At 35.3% G+C, this 27,859-nt stretch overlaps 1 protein-coding gene across 3 annotated transcripts in view; it reads left to right on the forward strand.

The window, feature by feature from the left end:
• Positions 1-461: 461 nt before the first annotated feature.
• Positions 462-27,859, forward strand: part of RASGRP1 (RAS guanyl releasing protein 1) — a 45,714-nt gene continuing 18,316 nt past the window's right edge. The window contains exons 1-9 of one of the 3 annotated variants that reach the window (XM_087723090.1): positions 462-693; positions 5,771-5,922; positions 14,865-14,970; positions 17,134-17,193; positions 19,353-19,484; positions 22,280-22,433; positions 25,204-25,377; positions 26,057-26,173; positions 27,094-27,369. In XM_087723090.1, the coding sequence (XP_087579216.1) occupies positions 5,850-5,922; positions 14,865-14,970; positions 17,134-17,193; positions 19,353-19,484; positions 22,280-22,433; positions 25,204-25,377; positions 26,057-26,173; positions 27,094-27,369 (1,092 nt within the window). In that variant the 5' untranslated portion in view covers positions 462-693; positions 5,771-5,849. Of the gene's footprint in view, positions 694-2,588; positions 2,831-4,122; positions 4,206-5,770; positions 5,923-14,864; positions 14,971-17,133; positions 17,194-19,352; positions 19,485-22,279; positions 22,434-25,203; positions 25,378-26,056; positions 26,174-27,093; positions 27,370-27,859 lie in introns of those variants that run through there. The other 2 variants (XM_087723100.1, XM_087723094.1) reach the window with 2 other exon arrangements.

The following is a 27,859-nucleotide window of genomic DNA, read 5'->3' on the forward strand; positions in this document are numbered from 1 at the left end:
AAGCAGCTAAAATGCACTTTCATAAAGTAACCTAACACTGAAAGGGGAGGAACTGGGGAAAATAAGGGTTGCTGAGCTAAGGCCTTGGCTTCTCCGAGATTACATTACAGGCGCTTTTCTCCCCCGGATATGTAAGAACGGCAACATTATTTTGTACTGCTTTTGTTTTAGAATGGAGAAGGCGTGACGTGGAGAACTGGTATGCCACCATCTGTATCCCCGCAAGCATTCCTGTTTTCCACCTCCTAACAATGGCTCTGGAGGAAGAAAAAAACAGGCAGAGACCCCGTCACTGCAACCTCGCCCCTCGGCGGGCAAAGTGCCCCTCTTGCCCCAGGTCGAGCGCGAGCGCCTTTTAGGCTGAAGGGACAACCGGGTGACACTGAAGAAAACCAGGCGGCAGAGACACGTGGTGGGCGCTTCCGCCTCGAGCCGTTCGGAGAGCCTCGCGCACGAGGAAAATCTGAGACTTCGCCCAGGGTCGAGCCGCTCCGCTACTTCCTCGTGCCCGCAAAGTTTTCGTCGGTTCCGCCCCCCTCGGCGGTCTCGCCTCTCCTCGCTTCGGCGGGGCTTCGGAAGGCGAGAGGCAGGAATGCAACGGCAGGTTCATCCTGGCTTCGGATGTGCTGCTCTCGGCATGGTTCTTCGGCCGAGCCAACGAGGCTGAGACGAGAGAACAGGAGTCGGAGCCCTGTAAGTTTGTCTGCCTTCAGTTTCCCCAGTCCCCCCCCCCCCCGCCTTCCCGTCGTTTCGGTAGTTATTCCTTTACTTTCCATTGGTCAGCGTGGTTCTTCCCACCTGGCGTCCCGCGATGGTTTTTGGAAATGGGCGTCTTTTAACACAACCAGATGGAGGTTTGGCAGCCGATGGGAACTCTGATCCGGCAGCAAGCAGTCATCAAGCAAGAAGATTCATCTTTCTCCGTTCCCACTGTTTTTGAACGGGTGGTAGTGAGTGTGCTGCGTAGGGTAGAATTTTTAAATATTGCAATTAAAAAAAACGAAATGGGAAGAATGCTTTATTCTGTTAAGCTTAGGAACTTAGGAACTGCTTTAAAGGAGACTTTCTGATTCTAGGACCGCAAGAATCTAACTAGCTAGTATGGCTGTATTGACAGGAAGCAATAATAGCTGTTGCTCAACACATCTGGGACAATAAAAACCCACTGAAAAAGTCTGCACTGCTGTGCTAACTTGTCATGGGGATACATCTGTAATAAAGTTCTGTACTCATTACTCTAAAACAGGTTTAAAAGTTCTGAATGTTATGTAGGGAGCTAGATGTAAAAGACTCCTAGATACTTAATGGAAAAGTACTCCTTTTTAAGGTAATTTCCCCCCCTATTTTTGCAGGTGTTAATATAGACGCTTTTTATGAAATGTAGAAACAATTGTTGTTGTGTATCACTTTTTAAAACATTTCCTTAAGGAATGTTGCTTTTCTGGAAGAGGCTATGCCAATCGAATTATGATCCAATAACTGAGTTCACACAATAGAAGTGGTACCCATGATTAACTTGATCATGACATAATCAATTAACCAAGTTTGCATAAACCATTTGTGCTGGTTCCCATAATCTTCTTGTCTATTTGTGTAGTGTGTTCAAATGTTAATGTCTCATGGGAATGATTGTGAGAAGAATAGCTTTTAGCAGGTAATATGTTCCACTCCACTTCCATTCAGAGGATGGAAAGCAATGGGCAGATGAGTCAAGAAAGGGCAGGTTTAAGGTTTAAGGGTTGCTAAGGACTTGTTAATGAGCTGAATCCCACAAACTGGCTATGATATTCTTTTTGAAGAGAACAAAAGAAAGTAGTAGAGGAGACGGGGACAAATAAGACATAATACTGAAGAAAGGAGCACAGTGACAAGGCAAGTTAGTCCTGAGAGGGAAAGGGCTAAAACATATTGACTGGGGAATTCTGGAAACTGAGGTCCACACATTTTAAAATTGCTAGAGATGAGAAACACTGCTCTGGTGTATCCTTATTCTATAGGATCCTTATTCTATAGGATACACCAGAGCAGTGTTTCTCATCTCTAGCAATTTTAAAATGTGTGGACCTCAGTGGACCTTACGCTAGCCATGCCCACGCCTAGTTTAGCGAAGGGAAAAAAGTCCCGATACATCACATGACGCCACTGTGATGACACAAGTTTGACACCCCTGCTATAGAATGTATCCTTCACTATGTGGGTTTACATCGAAACAGACATTGGGTTAAAATCAAGCACATTTGGCTTGAAATGAGGGGCTTAAAAAGTTATATAGAGTGAAAGACAAAATTTGGTTTCTATTTTTAAGATGGGATTATCTTTCTTTTTCTAACTAGGCAGTTCTCTGCAATCTATCTGCAATAATCCAACTAACAGAATATGCACAGCGATAATCAGATATTATGTCTACCTGTTCTTTATTTCATTATAGTGATGCATGAAATATTTTGTCAGGTAACTCTGCCTGGTCTGCTCATATACAGCAGTGTTTTACCAGTTTTTATTAAGTTAAGATTTTTATTTCCCTGGAAAAGGGGAGGGAGAGAGATGTTTGGATAAGCTATCCATAATTCCCATGTGAGACTAGAAATACTAAAGAAATATCGGGGTGTCATAGGAGGGAATATTCAACAATATTAAAACATAGAAGCAGGTGGGCTGATCAAAGTCCCACTACTCCTTTTTATCTATGCAATGCATGTTAAAAGGGCTGGAGCTTTGATAACACAGTTGTGTCTGTCATTTTGAACTTTTGAGTCCCTTTGAAGACATCCCTGAGCAATGTTTGCCAATGAGTTCTTCAGTCCGTCCATCCCCCCAATAGGAGTTTAAGGTAGGAAATGGAGAAAATGCAATTTTCATTGATAAACACATCAGAACTACCTATGAGAAGCTAGCTTTTCAAGGTGCTTTAGAAATGTTTTCAGATTTTAGATTGTTTGAACCTTACAAAATATGGGGAAGAAATGCTACTAAATTTACCCTTTGTGAATACACAGGGATGCACATACACCAAGCTCAGTTCCAAGAATTTTAGAACAGAGGCTAATGTGTATTACATTGGATGTTTTTGCACACTCTCTTAACTAGCCATGCAAAACCTTCTAGAATTTCTAAGCATGTGTCTAAAAATTTGTTTGTTATTTGTGTGCAGATTTTCCACTTAGAAGGGCACATATAAACATTGACTTGGCTTCCACCAAAACATAGTGTAATAAATAACTGTAGAGTTTATGAGCTCTTCTCCTCTACACTCAGTATCCCAGTTCTTTCTATAATTGATGACTGACTCTACCTTTTATTTAAAAGAATTGTCTACATATTTGATATGGTAGTAGTGTAATTACTATTGCATAAATTGACATTGGAATGGAAACAATGCCGACTTCAGTCTATCCTTACTCATGGAAATGCATTGTGAGCTTTGGGCTAATCACTTTTTATCAAATCAGCTCACACTTTTCATGAGGATAAAATGAAAAGCAATTTCTATCAGTACCTGGTGATATGCTCAATTATTAATTAATTATTTTTTGAAAACTAATAATAACTTTCTAGGTAATGGTTATATATTAAAACAGAATAATGCATCTAAAATACAATAGAATGAAGTTACTAAAAGTACAGTACATAGTAAGTGACATAAACAATAAACCAGCAGCATTTCAAAGGGCAGTAAGAACTACAGTATAATAATAGTCCTTGTAAAAAGCCGATAAGAACTCACCAAAATGAACATTCCTCAAATTATTGTGCTACAAACTAGAAAGAATGTTTAGAATCTTGCTAGAATATACTTTCTTTCAAAGATTTCCTAGTAGAAGATGGTCTAGCTGACTTTTGCTGATCTTAGAAGCTAAACACAGTGAAACCTGGAATAAATGATTGCTTAATATAGGTATTCGGGAAGTTACATAAATAGCCTTGAAGAAGACAATAGCAAAACAAAAAACAAAAAAGTATTGACATTGCCCCCCAAAATTGTATGGATGTCACTAAGAGTTGAGTTCTAATTCAGGATGTCTTGCCAACATTTCTGGATGGAGGTTCTTTATCTTTTCATCAAGATATTCTCCCTTTAGCTCAGTTCATCAAAAGAAAGATGATTTGGATTTTTCTGCCGAAAACAGAGAAATGCAGAATTGAATAAATCTTGTGCCAGTCCTGAGATACTTAGGGTAACTGTGCAACCATATGTCTTGCATTTGGTAAGTTATCAATTTTACTAGCTGTTTAAAAGAGCCCTTAGGTTTTAGCATACATTTAGTACCTTGCATAACGAGAGCATCTGGACCCTTATTCACTATTTGTGAAGAAAGCCAGGCTTTTTGGACATCACTGATTTCACTTTTCCCATCAAGGACAATGTATATGGATAGTCTCAATTAACCAGGTCATGTTTGTCCAAAGGCTCTTTTTCCAAAAGACAACTGCTTGTTTTTGTGTTTTTTTCTTTCAAAACATTTTGCTTCTCATCCAAAAAACTTCTTCAGAAGTGAAACATTTTGAAAGAAAAAATCCAAGCAAGCTCATTTCCTTTTGGAAAGGGCGCCTTTTGGGAAATCCATCAAGGACAGTGTTCCATTTCTGAGACTCTGAATCTTGTCAGCATAGCTGAGTCTCACCTGAGCTTCCTGCTCCTACATACATTTGATGTACTATATCTTTATGGTTACTAAGGTAAGGAAATAAAGAGAAGGTAAATGTCCACATGATTTATGACTGTTTTACACCATATTGGCAAGACAGAATAATATCTTATCAAAAGTTATTTCAGTTTTTGTCAGATACTCAAATATTTGCTTGTGTGAAACCTATACTAGTATTTCTGCAGAAGTATTAACAATGTTGGGAAAAATTCAGACCACACATATCTTACACAGTTAATTTATTTAGATAAATTAGATCTTTTCTTTTAATATGAAACATGAAATCTGATCCAACAGAATCAGTTGTTAAAAGAGGAGGGTTAGTAGTACAATACAAGTTATTAAAAAGCAGATAGAGATGGGTTTTTCATTACTGGAGGCTTTTAAGCAGAAAGTTGATGGTTACCGCTCAAGGATTCTATACCAGGGGTCTGTTTTAATGGCAAAAAGTTGAACTATAGTATAGTTAATCCTCAATTTAGCGACCATTCAAAGTTACAATGGATTCTCTATTATAGTCCTAAATCAAGGGCTAACTGTAAATGAAGTTGCTCCAGTTCTATGATTCTGTATGATTAATTCATACAATATGTTAAATCACAATGTGCTTGGTTTATTTTTAGCATATCATATTGTGTGAACTTAGCTCTTATGATAGGTTATGCTTTAGTATATTATCTAAATACATCAAAATGTGATGTATTTTTTTAATTTGTTCATAGGTAAAGGGACTGTGACTTAGTGCAATGTATGCATTCTAACATGGAAGCTATGATTTTGGTTACTCAATGCTTCTTCATTTTCTTATAGTTTCTTGTGTATACTTAAAGACTTAAAGAACATGGATAAAGATTACTGATGGCCGTATAGTAACAGAGAGCTTTGTGTGCCATAGGAACCACATGTGGCTCTTTAGAAAACGTGGACTAAGGAGTACATTTTGTGGAAGGAAATATCTTCCACAGAGGGGGAACCTTTGATGCATTTTCTAAGTGGGAGGGGACTGTTTCAGTAACCCAATTCCTGCGATCCTGGCAACTGTTTTATTTTTCAACCTGCTGCAGAGGCTTTTGTGAAATGTTATTCTATCATGTGACTGGAGTTTTCCCCTGTTCTTTCTTTAGGAACGCTTCAAAGATGCAGCATTGATCCAGAAGCAGCTACTGATCTGCAGATCTTGCTGAAACTCCTGAATTCTGCATAATGATGTCATTGGGACACTTAAGCAAGGGAGTCAGCCTAGATGAACTTATTGATATCTGTATTGATTCTTTTGGTGAGTTGATTGTATTTAGCCATTTTTACAATTTTTGAGTAGGTTTCTTTTAGCATTTGAGCAATTTACTTTGTAATGTTTCATAATGTGTGACTTTACATTTAATATTATTCTTACAAGTATGAACCATTGGTTGTTTTAGCAATATTGAGGATGCAAGTGCTGCCTTTGCAAAAATTAACCTGTCCACCAGAAATATCACAGGCACTATTCCATGCAATCAATCTCTGTCCAGCTCTGAATAATAGACATATAAATAAGTAAAAAATGTAAATGGTATTTTGTAGAACTGAACTAAGTATCAGTTAGATAAGGATTTTTTTTTATTTTTCACTTTTAAAACATAACTCACAACTAAATTGACAGCTAATTTGAAGGAAAGTACTTGTTCCACCATAAAAACAATATTTTAGCCTTGTAAAAAGACCATAATTTATAAAATTAAATTGTTAAGCTTTTACTTGCCACATGCATTATTCATGTTTTTACTACTTTATTGCCAGAACAACTTTGAATAGAGATAACAGTATATAGCCAATCCAATGTATGCTTTACAACATGTCCAAGTGGGTTGAATGGGGCTTAGTTCCTGGTTTAGTTGGATTTGTAAATGTTTATAATCTTTTTACCATTTTTATCAGTTTCATTTAGTTTATAAATTGCTATTTATTTTGTTCATTAAATGCACATACATGCAATAAATTTTTTTAGAAATGCTGGAATTTTTATTTTTGTGAATTTATATTTTAGAATATCTATGTAGATTTTTACACTTTCATTTGCTATATCTTTTAGATTGTATTTGTTTGTGTTCAATGTATAACTGAAGCTATATTATTCTAGGTGCAGGTGAATAAGCTGCTTTTTGTTCTTGTTTATTCCTCCAACTACATACAATGCACAACAAGTAAAGACAGTTAATCCATTTGAATTATAGCTCATTCATGTGCATGTAAAATAATACACTTTGATAGCTTTTTCCCCCCTTGTGAACAATTTAGAACAGTGAATAGGCTTAGCAGTTAACACCAAACCTTCCTAATTTCAGAGGAAAGCATGCACATAATTTATTTATAACAAATACAGATTAGTTTAGTGGAATTTCCCACTTATTGGAATTTCCCAAACAAAACATTTGTTTTCTATTGTTTGTTTCTTTATCATATCTAATTCATGTAATGGTTATGTTTTATCCACAGTGCAATAAAGAAGTTAAATCTATACTTACACAATTATCAAAGTAATATATATTATTCCTATTTCTGCTTTAAACAAATTAAATGAACTAAACATAGTATCCCTTTAGTGATGTGTTAAAACAATTGAATTAAAGGGAAACTTTCTATGTATATTATTTACTTATTTGATTTTTTTAAAATGCCACCTTTTATTACTTTATAAATAATTCAAAGAAATGGACATACATAATAATCCTTTCTCCTCCTATTTTCCCCACAACAACAATCCTGAAGAAGAGGATTGGGTGAGAGAGAGTGATTGGTCCAAAATCACCCAGCCTTGTTTCATGCTTAGGGCAGGACTAGAACTCACAGTCTCCTGGCATCTAGCCTAGTGCCTTAATCTCTAGATCAAACTGGCTCTCATCTCTCAGTTAATGTTAATTATTTAGCAATTAAAGAAAGCTGTTTTTCCAAATATGATAAAGATAGCATCATGAGACTATTGCTGAGCAAATTGACATGAGGGAAATGCAGATTCATAGATTTGGTTGACCTTCTGAGTTGATTTATCTATTATATTCCTGTAAATTAGTTGTGAAAAAGAATAAGCAACTGTGTATTAAATCACTTTATATAGTACAGTATGTTCAAATATTGTGTGTCAGCTTTTATTGTTTCTGAAGTGTTCTTGTGTTGTTTTAGTTTTACAAAGCTCAAGAATAGCTTGCATTAGACATTTAAAAAGTGGGTTTTGAAATGAAACTCTTATAATTTTATTTACACATACTTGAGTGAAATTGGTTTGGAGAAAGTGCATTGTGTTGAATATGCTGGGACTTCCTAATAGTTCTATACAATGAAGAACTGAGTATAATAAACCAGAGAAGTTTCAAAGAAGTTTCTCAATTAGTTTGGAAAACTATAAGTAATACATTGGTGGCTTGTCTGCTATAATATTTCAAATGCAAAACACTACATGTTCAATTAATAATAGCAGTAGTGAGTAGTTGATACATTGGGATTGCTGTCAATGAAGCTTTTGCAGTTCAAAAGGTACACACAGGTTAAATGCAGTATTATGCAAAAGCGTTTTGTTTTGCTAATTTTAAATTAAATTATGTCATGAAGGATAAATCCTTAAGATTTTAAGCTCACATAATGCAATTTGGTTCAAAATGTGACCACCACAAATTGTTGATTATGTAGGATTGTTGATTATATGATTATGTACTTTTGGAAGAGATGTTTTGTAAATTTCTCACTTGGAATTAAAATGAGTTTTAAATCCAATATACATGCATTTACAATATATTCCTGAATGGATTTACAAATCTGTATCTGGATGGTTGTTTTTTTTTTTTATAGAAAGGATCTAAACATAGTTTAGAAATATATGTCAGGAATGGATAATATGTAATTCTTCAGGTGTTAATAAATGATGGGAAACACAAAGGAGCAGCACACTGTGTGTGTGGAACATATTTTAGAAATTTCACTTTCATTAAATCATAATTACTATATTAGACGTGCTTGACTCTGCTACTAGGCAATACTTCAGTTGTATAAATATCCATTGTGCTCTTTATAGGAGATCTTACTGCTGCTTCTCATTAATAACCTTTTTGATGTCTCCTCAGCTAACTACCATTCAGTTGGCTGGTCAAACCTCTGCAGACCTATCTGAGGAATATTTACAACTCAGATTCAAAGTTCTGATGGTTGCCGCCTCTGTGGTCACATGACACCACTTCAGGTGTTTGGCAACAGAGCCGCACTTACAGGTGTTTGCAGTGTCCCATAGTCATGCGACTGTGTTTATGACAGTTTTGTTGAAAACTGTATTTACTTCTGGTTTGTTTGTTTTTTCAAAACTCTGCCCTTAGTGAGCCAATGGTTTGTTTAGCAATTGTGGATTCAGTAGATGACTGCAGTGATTCACTTAACTCTGCCACAAAACAGGTCGCAAATTGGGTCTGTCACATGACTGACCTTTTTTAGAACTGTCAGGAGTTATATACAGTGATGGGCAAGCTCCATTACGGTCATAATTTGAGAGCTACCTGTTGTGGCCCAGCAGGAGCCATTGGAGCTGCCACCAGACTCCGACAACGAGGGGCCCTCTGAGTCGGCTCTGGAGGATGTGGAGGACCCTGGACAGGGTGCCGACTCCGAGCAGGGCGCAGAGAGGCTGGTTGGCCACCAGGAGGCGCCTGAGCCTTGGACCATTGGGGAGGAGACAAGGGAGTGTGATCCTGACGTCATGCATTGGAGCAGTGGGGAGGAGCCAAGGGAGGCAACGCCGGACAGATCAACGTAGAGAGCAGCTATGCAATTACAAAAGATAATTGGACCCAGGTGATTGTAATTAGGCTCCTCTCAAGATTGTATTTAAAGAGACTGGGAGGAGCCTGGTTTTGCAGGATTCAATGTCATTCCTAACGCTGGAGAAGCTGTTATCTGTCGAAGTCTGAGTTGCTGCCAAGGTTCTTACCTGTTTGTTATGCTTGGCTTTCAGCCACCGAGGTTTTGGTTTCTTGCTAATGAAGTGCTGTGAAATTCCAGTTAAGCTTGTCTCGGCATTTGTTGACGGAGGAGGGGGTCAGAACAGCTACCTATACACAAATATGCTAAGGGATGAAAAATGAATTGCAAAATGTCTTTTGGTTACTAGTATTAATAACTGTGTTCAATTTTCATGGAGGAAAATGTCTAGTTCTCTTAACTGCACACACATTTTTTTTACAAAGCTATTATTTAAATAGCTCAATCATGATATCCTTTAATAAGATATTCAAATATCCATGATGAATGAAAGTTTGTGTGGCATTACTTGCTCTAGTGCTTTTTTTTAAGCAAATGGAAAGTTATATAATAACTTGGTAACTGGGGGAAGAGCAAGAATTTGGCAGAAGATAAATCAATCAATTCTTAATTTTTTAATAAGAATCGGTGCTTTCCAAGGTAACTGGCATTTCTGGGTTAGGTAGAGGAAGAGCTCCATATACAATACGTATCTGCATTGGATATTTACTGTAAACACAATAGTCAGAATCTACTTGTCTTATCCTAGTAAGTATTGAACAGCCCTTCTGGTATCATAGGAGACAATTGGTTTCATGAATAAGTGTGACTGGCCTACTGGAAGAAGGATATTCCATGTTTTTTTCTTCAAGCATGAAGGGCAGGAATGCTTGGTTTCCATGCTGACTGAAGAATCATATCTATCTTCATATCTAAAGTGTCCCAATATTCTTCTAAATTTCTATTTTGAAGAAAGCAGAGAAAACTTCCCTTGGTTCACAGGCAACATGAAAACACAATAGACTATTAACAAGTTAATGAGAAGATTTGCCGCTTAGTAGCTTTTTTTGAAGATGTAAGGATACATTTTGTGGAATCTCATTGCAAAAAAAGCATTATGAATTGCTTCCAAGCATTGCAGATTTTTATAGAAATGGAAACTGCATGAAGCCAAGGGAAACTGAGGCCATATATACTGTATAGCCAAAAGGAAAACAGCTCCAAGTTTTAGATCTTCATTCCCTCCAATAAATATAAGCTTATCTTCCACTGTTATTAATAGACTGTGAATTTAAGATGACTTTCCTATTTTAAAAGTTAAACATTTTGAAGCAGTTTTCTAACCTTTTCAGAGAAATACTGAAGTTGGTTCCTGTGATGTTTTTGGAGGAAGTGGAACAAGGAAGCAGAGTCTCAGAATTCTTATAAGATGATATATGAAACCTTTCTTCCTTCCAGAAAAAGATTTAATGTATGTTTGGTATTTCAAGAACAGATAAGGTCATAAGACCTTTTTAAATAGCGCATGCTGTACTTATCTATTTATATATCAAATTATTAAGCATGAATATTCAGAAATCAAATTAACTGAGGCAAATTACATGTACTTAGTCAACTTCATTGAACTCAATCATATATCTGTGTAATATATAGTTGGATTACAAAAAGTGTGAAAGTCAGTTTCATCCAGTATACAGTATGTTACAGAAATTTAATTCAGTTCATAGAAATTATGGTAAACTGAAACAGTAAGTTATATGACAATATATTTTATGTTTTCTCTATGTGCCTTAAACAATAAAATAAATTCATTTCTATTTTAATCCTTTTATGGACTAAATGTTAATGTATATTAAATGTTAATGTATATTAAAAAATGTTAAATGTATATTAAAATATTGGACCCTGAACTCTATCTTTAAGGTTCTGTTCTTAGCAAACTGTCCAGTTTTAAGACTTTACTATGTTTAAATGAGATTAATCTTGTGCTTTTAGCTCATCGTACTGTAATTTTGTCAAAAATGACATAAAAGCCTTAATGTTGCTTGGCAACTGAAATGAAGTTAATGGGAAACTAATCATATTATGGGAATACAGAACTTGTTTAGAACTCTTAGAATGCTAATTTAGTTAACAAGAGCTGATTGTTTTTAACTATCATAAAGCAGCTATCAATAATTTAACATTTACCATAGGAACAATTAAATGAAAATTCAGTGTCAATTGTTTTTTTAAAAAAGTTCAAAATTAGAGGCAGATTCACTGACTGTTAATAAGCTAAAGGAGCATTTATTTAAAATGTATAATATCATATAATATCATGAAACCCGCTGAGTTTAAAATTGTAATTTTAATGTTTGGAAATGTATGACTGAAATCCTATTTTATATATTTAAAGGTTGTAAATGTTATTTAGGTTCCTTTTTTACAGAAATATTATTAATCTTTTTTCCCTAAGGACTTCATTAATAATCACGCCAGAAAACAAGGAGTTTGACAAATTCTAAAAAGATTCAGGAACACATGAATTGCGTAAATTTGCTTTCTAATTGGAAAAATGAGCTTAGGTTTTAATGAAAAGTAAACATATGGATAATATTCACATATCTTGCAGTTTATTCTTATATCCATTTGTATGTTTATTATTTTTATTTATACATCACTTGGTATAATTTTCTCAAAGGTGCCCTGAATGGCACTCAGTAATTCAAAATACCAGCAGAAGTAAACTAATTCAATATTACCAACAGAGGTGGTATTCAGCCGATTCGAACTGGTTCAGGGAACCCAGTAATGGAAATTTTGAGTAGTTCGGAGAACTGGCAAATACCATCTCTGGTTGGCCCCGACCTCCCACCCCTGGCGTTTCCTTTCCTATATTCCCTTGTTTTTTAGCTCAGCTACGTAGTAAAAGAAGAAAAGCTGTACCCCATGGTATCTTTAATATGAAATATTCTTTATTGCCTACATTAAGTTGTCAGGAGGAGAGGTTGAGATTTGGAGTGGATGTTGAGAATATTCTTAATGGAATTATGATATTCAAACCTAGTTTTGTTTCTGCCACCTGATATTAGTGATACACTGGAAATGTCAAACTGTTAAGTGGAGGAGTTTTGTAATGAATTGGGCTAAATCAATATTTTTAAAACTTTTTGCTTTCAGAGCACCTATCCCACTTTTAAAAATTATGCAGAATCTCAAAAGAGCTTTTATTCATAGGGTTATGTTTATCTATACTTACCATATTTAAAGTTCAAAATTACACATTTGTAGGATATTTATTGAATATGCAAAAATAGTAATATTAAGTCCATTAGATAGTAACATTCATAAAATATGTCTCATGAAAAGTCTACATTAAAAAACAAACAAACTAATGATGAGAACAGTGACATTGTTTTGCAATTATCTTCAATATTTGACAAATAATTTTGATTTTGCAGACCCCTGAGGGACTTGGGGACCACCATAGGTCATTGTACCAGTACAAACATTATGACAGATAGTGGCATGATACAGATACAGACTTTATTTGTGTATTGGAATATTTTGCAATCCACATTTTAATTTGTTAAGAAAGTGCCATATAAAACAGAATTTTCCAGAAAATAACCTTGAGAATACAAAGTACTGTTCAGTATTGAAGTTAAATTGGTATGGGCCAGATTACTAGAATGAGAGTTTTTTCTTTACATCAATCTAATAGTCTAATAAATGTCATTAACAATATATAGTATTGAATCAAATAGTGAAGGATCCTCTAGTGCAGGGGTGTCAAATTCAAGGCCTGCAGGTTAGATCCGACCTATGGGTGCTTAGATCTGGCCTGTGGGGCTGCCCTGCAAACCTTGAAGAGCCGGCCTTGAAGAGCCGGCCTAAATACAGTTGTAGTTTCACTTAGGATATCTTATGATGACTTTCATTAATTATACAGATTTTTCTTTGGGGTTTTATTTATACCTCTTCCAAGCTACAGAGTAATTGTGTTGTTTTATTTTTGTGAAATAGATTAAACTAAGAGATGCATTGTCCAATATACCCAGTGACTGATTTGCTATAGAAAGCAAACCTAAGTTCAATACTCTTCATCCAAAGTACAAGAATGTGTTAAACTCCCTTGATTTATTAAGCATACAGTTGAGTTTCTCCAAATAGAGGCTATATTTTATTATTTGATACTAATAGCTGTTTTACTGGAAGAATAACTATCATGTAGTGGTCACATTTATTATATTTTATCCAGTTTTATTGGTATTTCTATTGAAGAAACTTCCAATTTTACTCGAAAGCAAAAATCTATCTTAAGCACTATATAAGTTGCATTTTTATCTGCAAATCAGAGTAATAAGTGGCCATTAATACTTACATGTAAGTCTTGCTTTTAGTGGTAATACTAAAAAAAAAGTATTCCTGTTGATGCATCTTGTAAAGAAATGTGTGTCTTTTTTTAGTACTTAGGTGTTTTGTGGGAAAGGAGGTGTTATGTCTTTTATCAAATAATTTTAGAAACTACCTAAATTTTCTTGAAGGGTTTGTTCAATTGAGTGAATAATAACTATGATGACAAATGTTCCCTTTTAAAAAACCATTGTTATTTATTTGATTAGCATATGAATGCTAATCTTTTGAAAATAAATGATTGGGATGAGTATACAAAAGTCAAGGAACAGTTTTTCTGCCTTGTGACCGCCCACAGTTGTATATTGAAAGAGAGTTGTTGCAGTAGAAGATAATATATATAATTCCACAATGAATTGGTTGAATTCTTGGTGCTTTCTGAGCTTGTTTGTTTGTTTATAGATGTTTCGTTACCCAACTATGTAACATCAGTGTCCTCATCAGAGAGTTGTTGATTATTCTTTACTTCTCAACTAATTACATTAATTACATGGATTTCAAAGCATGGCAAAATATAGTTCTATATTGTCATACAATTTAGATTTTATGAAACAATTTCCCAATAAATATCTTTAAAAAATCACAATATAATTAGTTTATCTCTAATTAAAAGGGTCCCTGGAAGCCTTGTATTCTTTTCCCACAATATATTCTTGCTCAGTTATTTTGTGTATTCTTGCAAATCTACCTTAGCCAAGAAAATAAATTGTATGCACACAAACAGACACACACCGATGAGCAAAACAAATGAGAAGAGGGCATATTTAATAAAGAGTTCCCTTAGCAGGAAGCAACATTCGGCTAATATGGGCTGATTTCTTAAACTAACCAAAGTCAGAATTGGTTGGTATTTGGATCAAAAAATTCCTGAAGTTTTTATGGTTTTTGGCTAGATTGAAAAGTAAAAAAAAAAATCTCACAAAGCAGTAGAGGAACTCCATAACATTTCTTAGGGGGTTTGTGCAGACATCTGAAAATATACTTGATTCCATTTTTATTTTGGCTCCATTTTATGTTAAAGCTCAATATTCCAACTAACACTTAGCTGCTTAATATTTTCAGATGCAGATGGAAACTTGTGTAAAAATTACCAGCTCCTGTCAGTAATTTTAACCATGCATCGACTTATCATCTCCTCTTCTGAGATACTGCGAAAACTAATAGATCTATATCCTTTTATATTTTTTCAATTAATGCCTTAATTGCTGATCTAAAACTATGACAACACAATGATTTGAAAGTAATATTCCAACAAAGTATTTTTCTTTTACATTAGAAATAATATGTGTGTAAATCTCTATAATTTTTATATATTTAATGAAATATATAAACCGGGTCTCAAATATTCTTGATCTTATTTCAATCTATGATTTTGAAAAATCTGAACTTCAATTAGTAAGAACAGTAATGGTTGTATAGATTTTTATATCAAAAAAATATTGTAACTGTTGTATGACTTTGTTTCTACTCCCCCCCCCTCCCCAACCTTGTATTACTTGGAAATGTATGTATTCTCCTTGGAAAGTATTTTCCTAGCAGATTTTATATGTTTCAAAATGAAAAGTTACATTTGCCAAACTAGTTTGTATTGTTTTCAGTTTCTGTTTGTATGAATTTGCCTCACAGAATTTGTTGTGTATTTTATTCCCAAAATTTATTTAATTTCAACTTTCTGATATGTTTGATCAGCTTATTTCTCATGTAGAGTTTTAATATATCAAGCAGCTAGTCCTTTGTCATACTTTTGAAATTAAAGTAGATGTTAAATACCAGTTATTTTTAATCACTTAAAACATATTTAAGTCACAATAAATGAATGTTGGGTTAGGTAGGACCACATAACAAGGGATCTCTATTTATAAAAATGCAAAAGAAAAGAAAATTGACCTTCACAGCTGAATTAGAAATAGAAGACTGATTATTCTATTTATTTTCCTAGCAGGTATATTGAGAACCCTTAGTGCAAACTAACATTACATGTACCTGATATGATTCAGTCTGTATATCTGTAGAATCACTCTTTTCTAAAGCTGTAATTAGGTCCTTTTTTATTTCTGAATTTTAATCACCTGGTCTGCTGTAGGGCTCTTATAAGCTTTTCCATTTTTCCTACATTATTGTGAATGTATATCTTATTTTTAAATTATAAAGAGAACTAGTCCTAATCTACAAAAAAATGAGTAGATAGTTGGGGGGTGGGGAAACTACTTATCTGAAGGGGCATCCCCAGTTCAAATAAACATGATAAATTAGTGATTATCTAAACAGAAATAGGCAGTTGGAGTTTATATGTGACCATTAGAACCAGAGTGAATAAAAATCGATTTTTGTAAAAAATCAGATTTAAAAAAATCTAATTTATTTTAATAAAATACTTTTGGAGTAAAAATCTATTCTAAAGATAGTTTTCTATTTAAGATACATTAAACTTTAGTTTATTCAGCATGAAATGGAACTTAGTTATGATAGCATGAGGCTGTATATTCTGCAATATTGGGACTTCAGTGAGTCAACAACAGGTCAGAGAAGGAGCTGCTGTGGGACAGATGACAGTTGCTCTTTAAAAATTATGATTTAAATCGAGTTGATTTAAATCAAGCCTTTTTACTAGTGATTTAAATCATGATTTAAATTGTGATCTAAATCAACTCAGTTTAAATCAAATCCACCCTGATCAGAATTATATTTTAACCATCCTGATTGTATCATTTAATTTGGTGGCAGAATTGCTGAATTTTAGCAACATGATTTGAGAACTTTTTCAAATTTTCAGTTAGGTTTGAAGAGGGAAGTGGAGAAGTGTGCCTGTGGGTATTCTTCCTCTCCCATCTAAACTTTTCAAGCTAATACATCTGGCCAAGAAAGGGAATGAAAAAATTGTTAGTTTCTATTGATGAATTATAGCTCTTCAGACACTTAGAAGGCTGAGTTGTTGTGCCAGTGGCATATATCCCTATGATTATTTCCCCCCCAAATATCTGATTTTTAATTGGTCTTTCCTTTCTATTTGATAGCTGAAATTCCTTTGTATAATTTTCCTCTGGAATTTGCCTTCTGGGAACTAAAGTTCCAAAAGAATTTACTTAATTTTTATAATAATATCATGGTGGAAATGATGCAATGCACATTGCTTGAATAATGATATAATGATATGCATTTTATATAAATCACTGCAATTATATACTTCTACATTTGACAGATATTTGTGAATAGCCTCCTAATATAAACACATTTTCTCTTCTAATTAAAATGGTATATTTTTATTGTTAATATGGCATTTAATTTCTTATTTTTGTTGCGTTTTAACATATTTTCCTTAGCATATACCTACATATATGGGTGGCTTGAAAAATAATCCTTTGCTCTGCTGTAAGATATGTTACCTTGTGAGGTGAGAACACATTTATACATAAGAATTAACCTGCAAAATCTGTTTACTACACTTCAGTTCAATAGCTTTTGCATGTATTGGAACAGATTTTTCTGGTGATTCGTATAATTTGCATAATTCCATCAGTTTGCAAGTCAGAAATCAGGTAATGTATATCATTTTGTTTCATCTTGCAAGTTTGTGCATTGACATTTTTGTGCAAATGAACAAAATTTCTACAATGACATACTTACATATTTAACGAACATATAATTTGTTAGTTTGTGAATCCTTCTTGTGAATATCCCATAGCCACCTTTCATATTTTGTTTGTTTGTCTTCACCACTGGTGAGATTCAGCCGGTTCGCACCTATTCAGGAGAACCGGTTGTTAACTTTCTAAGCAGTCTCCGGAGAACCAGTTGTTGGAAGAAATCTCCTTTTGTCCGTCCCCCCCCCCTTTATGGGGCTAATCCTGTAAGGAAGGCAGGAAGGAAACATTCTGGTGTTGTTTCTAGCTTCATCTTTATTGCCCTGCTTGCAGAAACTGCCTCTCTGGTTAACCCTTATGACATTGTCACAGCTAAGGTGAAGCGCCCATCAATGTGAATTGCCCATCGATGTGAATTGGCCATACCCACATGGTCACATGACCACCGAGCCATGCCTACCCAGATGGTCATTAGGGCAGAGAACCAGTTGTTAAATTATTTGAATCCCACTACTGGTCTTCACATATAGTTGGATATAGCGATAGTCTTGGCTCTACTCATTATGTTTTAGATTGTTACCAATATAATTTTAAACATACTTAACTGGTGCTGGGAATGAGCCAGATAGAAAATTGATAGAGATGAATTTTGAGAAAGCCTCCATAAGATAATACTGTAAGAAATGGAGAGCAGTTTTGTTAACAATCTTAACCTAATATGTAACCATATTTTAGTTGTTAATTCGTTTCAAATCACTGCATTTTATTAAATACGTATATATACAAATCAGAGGTGGGTTCCTACCAGTTCGCACCTATTCGGTAGAACCGGTTCGTCAAATCTACCGAACAGGTTAGAAGAGGTTCCACCAGTGGACCCAGAAAGCAGGCCACACCTACAGAAGAGGTTCCAAAAAATTTTGAAACCCACCACTGATACAAATAGAAAAATGCTCAGGAAGTGCAATACAGTCATATATTCAAGTTCAAAGGGGAATATTTTCCAGAAATAAGTAGAAGTAGAACTCAAAAGTTTGAAGCAACTAAAAATTAAGAAGGAATTTGAGGAACACACTACTAAAAGTGAAAATGCCAGGTATTGCATTGTGACTAACACATAATTTATGTAAGGAAAAAAGTGAAGAGAAGTTTAAGATGCAGCTTGCTTTAGTCATAAGTAGAAATCAAATCTATTTATTTTTTGCCCAGGTATTTGAAACATATCTAATTAATTAAGTTAAATTAACACTGCCACTGCCATTAATTTTTATGCTACATTCATTTGCAATGTCTTAAGGAAGCACATATATGAAACATATAGGATAGATATATATCTAGAATAGATAAGAACCAAAGTGGTGCAGTGGTTAGAGTGCACTACTGCAGGCTTCTTCAGCTGACTGCTAGCTGCAGTTCGGCACTGGATCAAGGTTGACTCAACCTTCCAAGGTGGGTAAAATGAGAACCCAGATTCTTAGGGACAATATGCTGATTCTGTAAACCGCTTAGAGAGGGCTATAAAGGACTATGAAGTGGTATATAAGTGCTATTGCTATAATATACTTATTTGCAAAATATAAATAGTATCCTTATGCTCAGCCAGAATAATTGATGAAAGCTTTAATTAGACAGACCATGAATTTGTGAGATGGCTCCATTATTAACATCCTTCCATCTATTATTTTCTTTACTTGTTTAGTTCTGGTTATAGTTTTTAATATTTTAATAATTTTTATATAATGGTTTTGGGTAATGATTGTTTTATATGTATTGTTTTATTGGATTGTTATGCTGTGACAATGCTGGCCAAAGTCACTTTCCGTGACATGACTAAGGTTCTGAAGAAAATCTGGAATACATACTGTTTCTTAAAATAAAGAACTGCAATTTACAATTATATATGGTATATAATTGCAAGTACAGTTATGTATGGTATATAATTGCAAGTTTATTTCTTTTTTGTACACAGATATTGGATAAGAGAATTCTGGATCATGTTTAAAACAGACATCAATCTTACAAATACTATGGAAGAATTTCAGGAATTGGTGAAAGCTAATGGTGAGGAGTTACACTGCCGCCTAATTGACACATCTCAAATGTGAGTGTCAATGCCTTAGTATAGAAGCCGCAATAAATAATTTATATGGCCATTTAGGGGTGTGTGTGTGTGTGTGTGTCAGTTACAGTGTCAGAGAGAGAGAGAGATGGGGAGGAGTTGACTTTTTTGTATGAAATGACTTCTTCATATGATTAAATGGCAGTGGTTAAAACCATACCTTTTTTTAGTTTGTACTCTATATCTGTGGTAATTGCAGGTAGTCCTTGACTTAAAACCATTTATTTAGTGACTGTTTGATGTTACAATAGACTGAAAAAAGTGACGACCATTTTTCAAACTTATAACTGTTGTAACATCCCCATGGTCATGTAATCAAAGCATTGTGGGATGTTTCCAATATAACTAGGGATACTTTTTATTATTAAAACAAGTAGTATATTTTTGTATTTGTGTTGTAAGCCATCTAGAGTTACTTGGATAGTAAGATGGAAAGCATATCAATTTAATGAAAAAATACTAATCCACACAAATATTTTTTCAGTGTGTTGAAAATGCAAACAAAGCAACCTCTATATAGATAAAATCAGAAAACTCCACAAGAAATTAATTGCAGAAATTCAAATCTATTTTCTAGCAGTAATATAACATTTATCTGCTAATTCCATCATATGATGCTACCTTATTAGATAAAAAAGATACAATTTCTAAACTTCTCAACTTTCAAGTGCGCATAATTTTGCCATTTTAGATTCATCTACTATAGTGATATAAGATAGATCTGCTAGAAGTTATTCAATACCGTGTTTCCCTGAAAATATAACCTGCCCTGAAACTAAAGCCTTGCCACATATTTTGGGTGGGCAAAAATATTACCCCCCCTGGAAATAAGCCCCCTGGACAATTTCCCCCCCCCCTCCAGCCAGGCAGAGCACTGCTCGCTGACCTAGCGGTATCCCGAAGGCACCAAGCCGTGGGAACAAGGTGGGGGGGGGCAAAGGCACTCGCGTTGCTTGGTGCTTTCGAGGTATCACTAGGTCAGTCAGCGGCGCAATGCCCAGCTGAAGAGGGGGTTGCTGGGCAGCTGTTCTCTTGCGACCGGGCTACCGAAGAGCCGGGCACAGCCTCAGGGTTCAATGGCTGTGTTGTGCTGTGCCCAGCAACCCCCATTTCCAGCCGGGGACAGCGCTGCTGACCGACCTAGCGGTACCTGGAAGGCACCAAGCAAGGGGAGAGACAGAGACAGACAGATGGACAAAACGACAAAGTATATGCAAGATAATGTATCTATTATAAAACAATGTACTAATTTCACACACACAGTCTTTCTTGATAAGTGAGAGATTAGTATAATGGATTTCTTATCAAGGAAAAAAGACTATACATGGAGAAAATATGATGAATCAATTGAACATTTTCTGAAAAGGCAGATAATGAATCAAGTAGCTAATATAACAAGGGGAAAAGACTCCTGCAGGTGAAACAAATAGGTATGAAATATATATAGGAGCCGAGGTGGCACAGTGGTTAGGGTGCAGTACTGCAGGCCACTTCAGCTGACTGTTATCTGCAGTTCAGCGGTTCTAATCTCACCGGTTCAAGGTTGACTCAGCCTTCCATCCTTCCGAGGTGGGTGAAATGAGGACCCGGATTGTTGTTGGGGGCAATATGCTGACTCTGTAAACCGCTTAGAGAGGGCTGAAAGCCCTATGAAGCGGTATATAAGTCTAACTGCTATTGCTATTGCTAAGGTGAGTTCCTGTTCGCCTTCCTTCGCCTCCTGCAGCTCGGCACCTTCAGAATGCCCCTAGGTGAGTGAATGGGGCTCTGCATAGCTGGAGAGGGGGGTTTTCCACTTCCCCTCGCTCAACTTGCAGGCTCACAATGCCCTTGGCAAACTCTACAGTACCTGCAGAGCCAAGACATCTCTGCTGCTGGTGCCGCCTACTACTTGTGGTTTTTTTGCGACTTTCAAAGGATGAAGAACGAATGCTAATCTGGTAGTACGCTCTATGGTTGTGGACTGCAGAGCGTACAACCATAGAGCATACTCCCAGAGCGGCATCCGTCCTCCGTTGCGGCTTCCAAAGCACAGAGATAGGATATCGCTCTGGGAGTACGGTCTATGGTTGTACGCTACCATAGAACATACTTCCAGAGCGGCATCCATCCTCCGTGCTTTGAAAGCTGCAAAAAAAAAAAAAAAAAAAAAACAAGCGGCGGGCGGCGCCAGCAGCAAAGATGCTCCGGCTCTGCAGGTACTGTAGAGTTAGCCAAGGGCATCATGAGCCTGTGAGTCACGCAAGTGGGGAGTAGGAAAGCCGCTCATGCAACCCCCCTCTCCAGCCATGCAGAGTCCCATTCACTCACCTAGGGGCATTCCGAAGGCGCTGAGCTGTGGAGGGCGGCGAACAGGCACTCGTGTTGCTTGGTGCCTTCTGGGTATGCTAGGTTGGTCAGCGGCGCTGTACCCAGCTGGAAGGGAGGGTTTCCGAGTAGCTGCTCACAAGCGTGGTCACCTCATGGCTGCTGTGTTGCTGCTGCGACAGCGCAACACAGCCATTCGACCCTGAGGCTGTGCCCAGCTTTTCGGGAGCCCGGTTGCAAGGGAGCAGCCGCCCGGCAACCAAAAAACAATAAGCCCTCCCCTTTAATAAGCCTAAGGCCATATTTCGTAGGTCAAAAAAAATATAAGACCCTGTCGTATTTTTGGGGAAACACGGTATTATAGAAGCACTTCTTTTGGATGATATTTGGATGATTTTGAGACCAAGTAATGTGCTAGTAAATATTCTTGTGGGTAAAATTTGATTTTCATTTCATTCTTCTTTCTAAAGAAATGCTCGCGATTGGTCAAGAAAGATAACCCAGAGAATAAAATCTAACAGCAGCAAGAAACGAAAAGTTTCATTGCTCTTCGATCATCTGGAGCCAGAAGAATTGTCAGATCATCTCACCTACCTTGAATTTAAGTCCTTTCGACGAATATCAGTGAGTCAATGACATTTTTATAAGTTATTTGCAATTATAATTTATAAATAACTTATAAATTATGCAGTTCATTTGAATAATGCATGTAGTGAGATAGGTTCGGTATAGAAAGATGAAGGTAATGAAGTAATGGTGCCGAAGTGGTATGCATTTTCCATTTAATTTTCCATTTCTGAAAGCAAGGAAAGAGATTGTGATGAGTGTAAATTGGTGCATGCTTAATAGTATCTAGTGACTGTTGTACAACTGACAACATTTTCAATAGAATGCAAAAGTAATTAATTCAAATAATTAAAATTCAAATAAGCTCAAAGTTTTATTATGAAATATATGGAAATTATAAGGAAAGACTATCTTTTAACAAGCACATTTCATAAATATTTTGTTTAGATTATAGAAGCAGAGTCCATTTGTTAGTCAAAATTTTGAAGGTGTTTTAAGTATCTCGTTCCTATTTGGTCTTGAATTAAAAGTGGTTCAATAAATGCAGTTTTATTGGGAGCAACAGGTGGTAGCATTAGAAAGTGTACCTTTCAGTTGTGTGTATTATTTGTGCACCTTGAAATTTAGTTGATTGAAACTTTACTGGCCCTCACCCTGATTATCATTCAAGAGAATGTTGGAAATAGGAACAAACAACATTGATGTGCCTGTGTGCTTAAGTACAATTAACTGAAATTATTGTTTGGCATGACTGGCTTTCTTCCATTTCTAATTTCTAATTAAAAATTTCTAATGATTTAATTGTGGAATTGAATGTGATGTTTTAGATGTTATGCATATGGCTGCCAAGAGTGTTTGTGATTAGATAAATGAAAGAGGTGATTGGTAAATAAGGAAGGAAGGAAACCTACTGTATTTATAAATGACTACATCTAATAGTTGGTTTGCTCTTACAAAAAAATGCTTCTGCTTATGCAAGGCATAGTATACCCAAATTTTCCAAATCTTTTTCTTGTTTCACTGTGGTTCATATTCCATATAGAAGGACAGTGTCTCTGGAAGGGGAGTATTGGACTAAGTAGGAGTGGTTAGCAAAAAGTATGTGTCTTATTTTGCATAAGTCAAAGGGTTTTCTTCTAGCAATGAAGCCTAGCCTCTTAGCCTATGGCTCCTTCTCATCCTATAAGTTGCAATGTCTATGCTCGTGGAAGAACTATCCCATTGAGATTAAAGCTAATAACATAATCAGGTGAGCCAGGAAGCGTGGCAGGCTCAAAACAAATCCAACTGGCCACATTGAGGCCATGGGGACCAACATACTAGTTTATAGTGGCTTAAGCCAGCAAAACTAATATTCATCAGGAAGGCAAAAATGGAGTAGGATTAATTTCTAAGCAACGACAGATCATTTATGAATATTGGTTCTTTATCTCTTTTTGCTTGAAAATGTATACCTAAACTGCTTCAAAGCTGTGGAATGAGTCCCTGGTCAAAGAATCAATGTATACTTGTCTCTTCATATGTAAGTTTAGCAATAGAGAAAACAAACTTTAAAGGTTATCACTTAGTCATGCATCAGTATTTTTTATTTCAAAGTCTTGTTTCAGGATTTTTCTCATGTGCTTAATTTAAATATAATGGTCATGGTAGCTGGCCACATCCCCATCTTGTAAACAGCAATCCATTTACACAAAATTGATATTTAAGCTTGTATAAAGCCTATTTTTACATTTAGGTTAATGATTGTTGGCTAAGAACAAAAATACCTTATCTTGTAAAAAATCAGTCTTGATTGCATTGAACAGGCCACTCGCTTGCATAACAGAGTTGATGATAAATGAATGCTATGATAATTTAGTTTATGTACAAATGAAAGAACTTTTATGCACTGATGTAAAATAAATAAGCATTTGCTTTTGGAACAGCACATTTCAAAGTAGTGTCCATGTTCTGTTGCTTTCTTTTGTTCAGGTCTTCATTCCTATAATAACTGTGTCAAATGTTATAAAAGCCAGGGGAGGATATTTTAAATGAGGCAATATACTGCAATGTGAATCTTGCATGTAAAAATAGAGGGCAAATCTCTGTCTGTATAGAAATTGATAACTAAAAGAAGAATCTGATTTTAGTAGATGATTTTTTGAAGCAAGTTTCAGAATGGAGATTTTTAATGTATGAATTTTCATGTGAAAATACTAGAACTCTTTTACGTCCACTATAAACACCTTTAAAGGTTTACAGCATTGACATAGCATTAAGAGATTTTCTAATCAGTTTTCTAGACTATTGTTGTTTAAAGCTATCTAGCTTCAGATTATATTTTAATAACCCTGTTTAGAGTTCCATAAACTAAGTACAGGCAGTTTTCTACTTAAGTCCACAATGGAGCCCAAAAGTTATGTTGCTAAGTGAGACATTTGTTAAGTGAATTTTGCCCCACATTACAATCGTTCTTGCCACAGTTGTTGAGTGAATCACTACAATTTCTTAAATTAGTAACACAGTTATTAAATGAACATGACTTCCCTGTTGACTTTGCTTACTAGAAGGTCACAAAAGGTGACCACATGACCTTGGGACAGTGCAGCCATCATAAATATGAGTCAGTTGTCAAGCATCTGAATCTTGATCATGTGACCATGGGCTGCTGCAAGGATCATAATGTGGAAAACAGGCATAAGTTACTTTTTTCAGTACTGTTACAACTTTGAACTATTACTAAACAAACTCTTATAAATCTAGGATTACCTGCAGAGGTTACATAGAATAATTTAATGAAAAACTGTATGTGTTTTAAGTTGTCAATTAATAGTTATTTTACCTGAAGTTTTTAGATTATCAAAACTACATCATAAATGGATGTGTGAAGGACAATCCAACAATGGAACGCTCAATCACGCTTTGTAACGGAATTTCACAGTGGGTACAACTAATGGTATTAAATAGACCAACACCACAGCTTCGAGCTGAAGTATTCATCAAGTTCATTCATGTGGCCCAGGTCAGCTCTGTTATGAATTGTTTTCAATCTGTTGTAGTCTTTATTTGTTTATTTAATAATTGGTGTTACATTCAATTCATCATCACCATCATACCCCTCAAGTCTATCAGTGCCTGTTGCTAAATAGAGGTCTTTAGAAGTGCTGCAGTGATCAGTCATTTCCCTTTTTAAACAGACTTAGCTGACATTGCCAGCATTGTTGGGGACTGAATGGAATGATACTGAGTATTGTATTGTGAGAAATGACAAAAGCTGCCAAGAACGTTGGTACCACTGTCCATAGAAATATAGGAACAGGAAATGGACAAGATAAACATATGCCTGGAGGGGAGCAGGAATCTCTTGCAGCATGTGGCTTGGTATCCATCTGTTTATTTTAGATACTGATTCTAGGTCTGGTTCTTTTATCTTATCAGATCATGTTTCCTATGGGGTGGAGGGAGTCAACATTAAAAGATCTGTAAACTAAAAAAAAAAGAGCATTTATTTAACTTAGAGCAAGGAGGTTATATAACTGCAGAACAAAATTTTGTTAACAACACTGACTAAAAGGTATTTAATGCTGTATTGGGAAAAAGTTCCTTTAAATATTATTGGGATAATACCTAGTTCAATTATATTAATCAAAAATACTATATTTTTTTAACCAAACAATTGTACTGGCTTTTTTAAAATACAGAAACTTTATCAGTTGCAAAATTTCAACACATTAATGGCTGTGATAGGAGGCCTTTGCCACAGTTCCATCTCTAGACTTAAAGAAACAAGTTCTCATGTTCCTCATGACATCTATAAGGTTAGTTGTGCTTTTTCCTGGTTTTTGTTTATTTCACAATATCAGTATTAAAGGTGTGTAAGCAATATAAAAAGACACTGGACGAAGTGAGCCCCAATTTTCTGAACATGCTGGCCCAATTGTTTAGGTACTGTTTCCTCTTGCCAAGTTGCTTCATTTTGGTGGCAATTCCACTGGGAGCGTCTTTGTTATATATGCACACATGTTGAGATGGTATCTTGTCATTTCACATCTTGAGCCACAGGTTGGACAACATCTCTGCCATTTTGTTATGTATTCCTGTGAATGATTTGCAGAGTTTTAATTAATACACCATCTTTCAACTATAAGACCATTGACCAATGTGTTGTCAAAGATTAATACATGATGAAGATGTGAACTTTATAAATATTTAAAAATATTATTCTATTAAGCAGTTTGGAAATAATGATTAAGTTGTTCTGGTCAAAGTTTGCCACTGAAACTGTATTTTCAAAAAGAGATTGTTTAGGATTCTGGTATACAATTGCAAAATGCTTAAATATATGTCTGATATTAACGTTTGATATTAAATAATAATATCAGAATATGTCATAATGAGTCTGCAAAGAGGAACTGCAAATTTTAGGTTAACTAATTTGGCTAAGTGAGTTACTGAAATTCTAATTTGTGAGGCTGACTTTCAATGGACTGTAGCAGTGATTAATTTAAATTGGAAGCAGAGATTTTTAATCACTTCCTTGCAGTTATGTCCAAGGAGGGAAGATTGTGAATTTATTCTTATTATGCTTCATTATTACTGTGCATTATATCAAAACATAGATGCTATACTTGTGTTTCATTGCAAACTTGCTATAGTAATTTATTTATTATGTTATACTAAGGTGATCCCAAATTATAAACAAAGCTGACTGAATTTGCTTTTGTTGGTTTGCCTTTAGATATTCAATGAAATGACTGAATTGCTCTCATCTGGCAGAAACTATGATAATTACAGACGTACTTATAATGAGTGCAGTAACTTTAAAATCCCTATTCTTGGCGTACACCTGAAAGATTTAATTTCTCTTTATGAAGCTATGCCAGATTACTTGGAAGATAAAAGAGTTAATATGCACAAATTCTATTCTTTGTACAATCATGTCAATGAATTGATACAGCTGCAAGAGATAGGTCCTCCTCTGGAAGCTAACAAAGATCTTGTCCATCTCCTTACAGTAAGTCTCTATTTATAGATTGTGTTTTATGTAACCTTCTTTCACCTTTTTAAAAGTTAAACCAGACTTAGCTATTTTAAATAGCTCAGACACTTTGAAAGTCTATGCTCAACTATATACAATGCAAATATTTAACAGATAGGAAAGCAATTCCTTTCATTTCTGAAAAAAAACAATGTTAATTTGTTTTATACATACTTAATAGTTCCACTGCTTTATGAGCTAGCTGCTTCTGTAGTTGCTTAATACTGTAACTCATATTTCTGTAGTGCCAGAAATCCATTTATTTTGGATTTCTGAAGGTTTAGAATTATAGAAATCCTAAATTACATTGCTTAACATCCATGTCAGTGGTCCCTCACTGTGAATGTTGAATGGATAGTAGCTTTATAACAGGTAATTAACACATGTAGCTGATCAGTCTAAGAAGCTGGTTCAAAATTATTAGTACAATTTCTTTGTGCTTTGAACTTTTGAAAACAGATTGTGA

This window comes from Thamnophis sirtalis, unplaced genomic scaffold (genome assembly GCF_051295495.1).
Source record: "Thamnophis sirtalis isolate CommonGarterSnake01/CBP01778 unplaced genomic scaffold, rThaSir2_p1.2 scaffold_1, whole genome shotgun sequence".
NCBI lineage: Eukaryota > Metazoa > Chordata > Lepidosauria > Squamata > Natricidae > Thamnophis > Thamnophis sirtalis.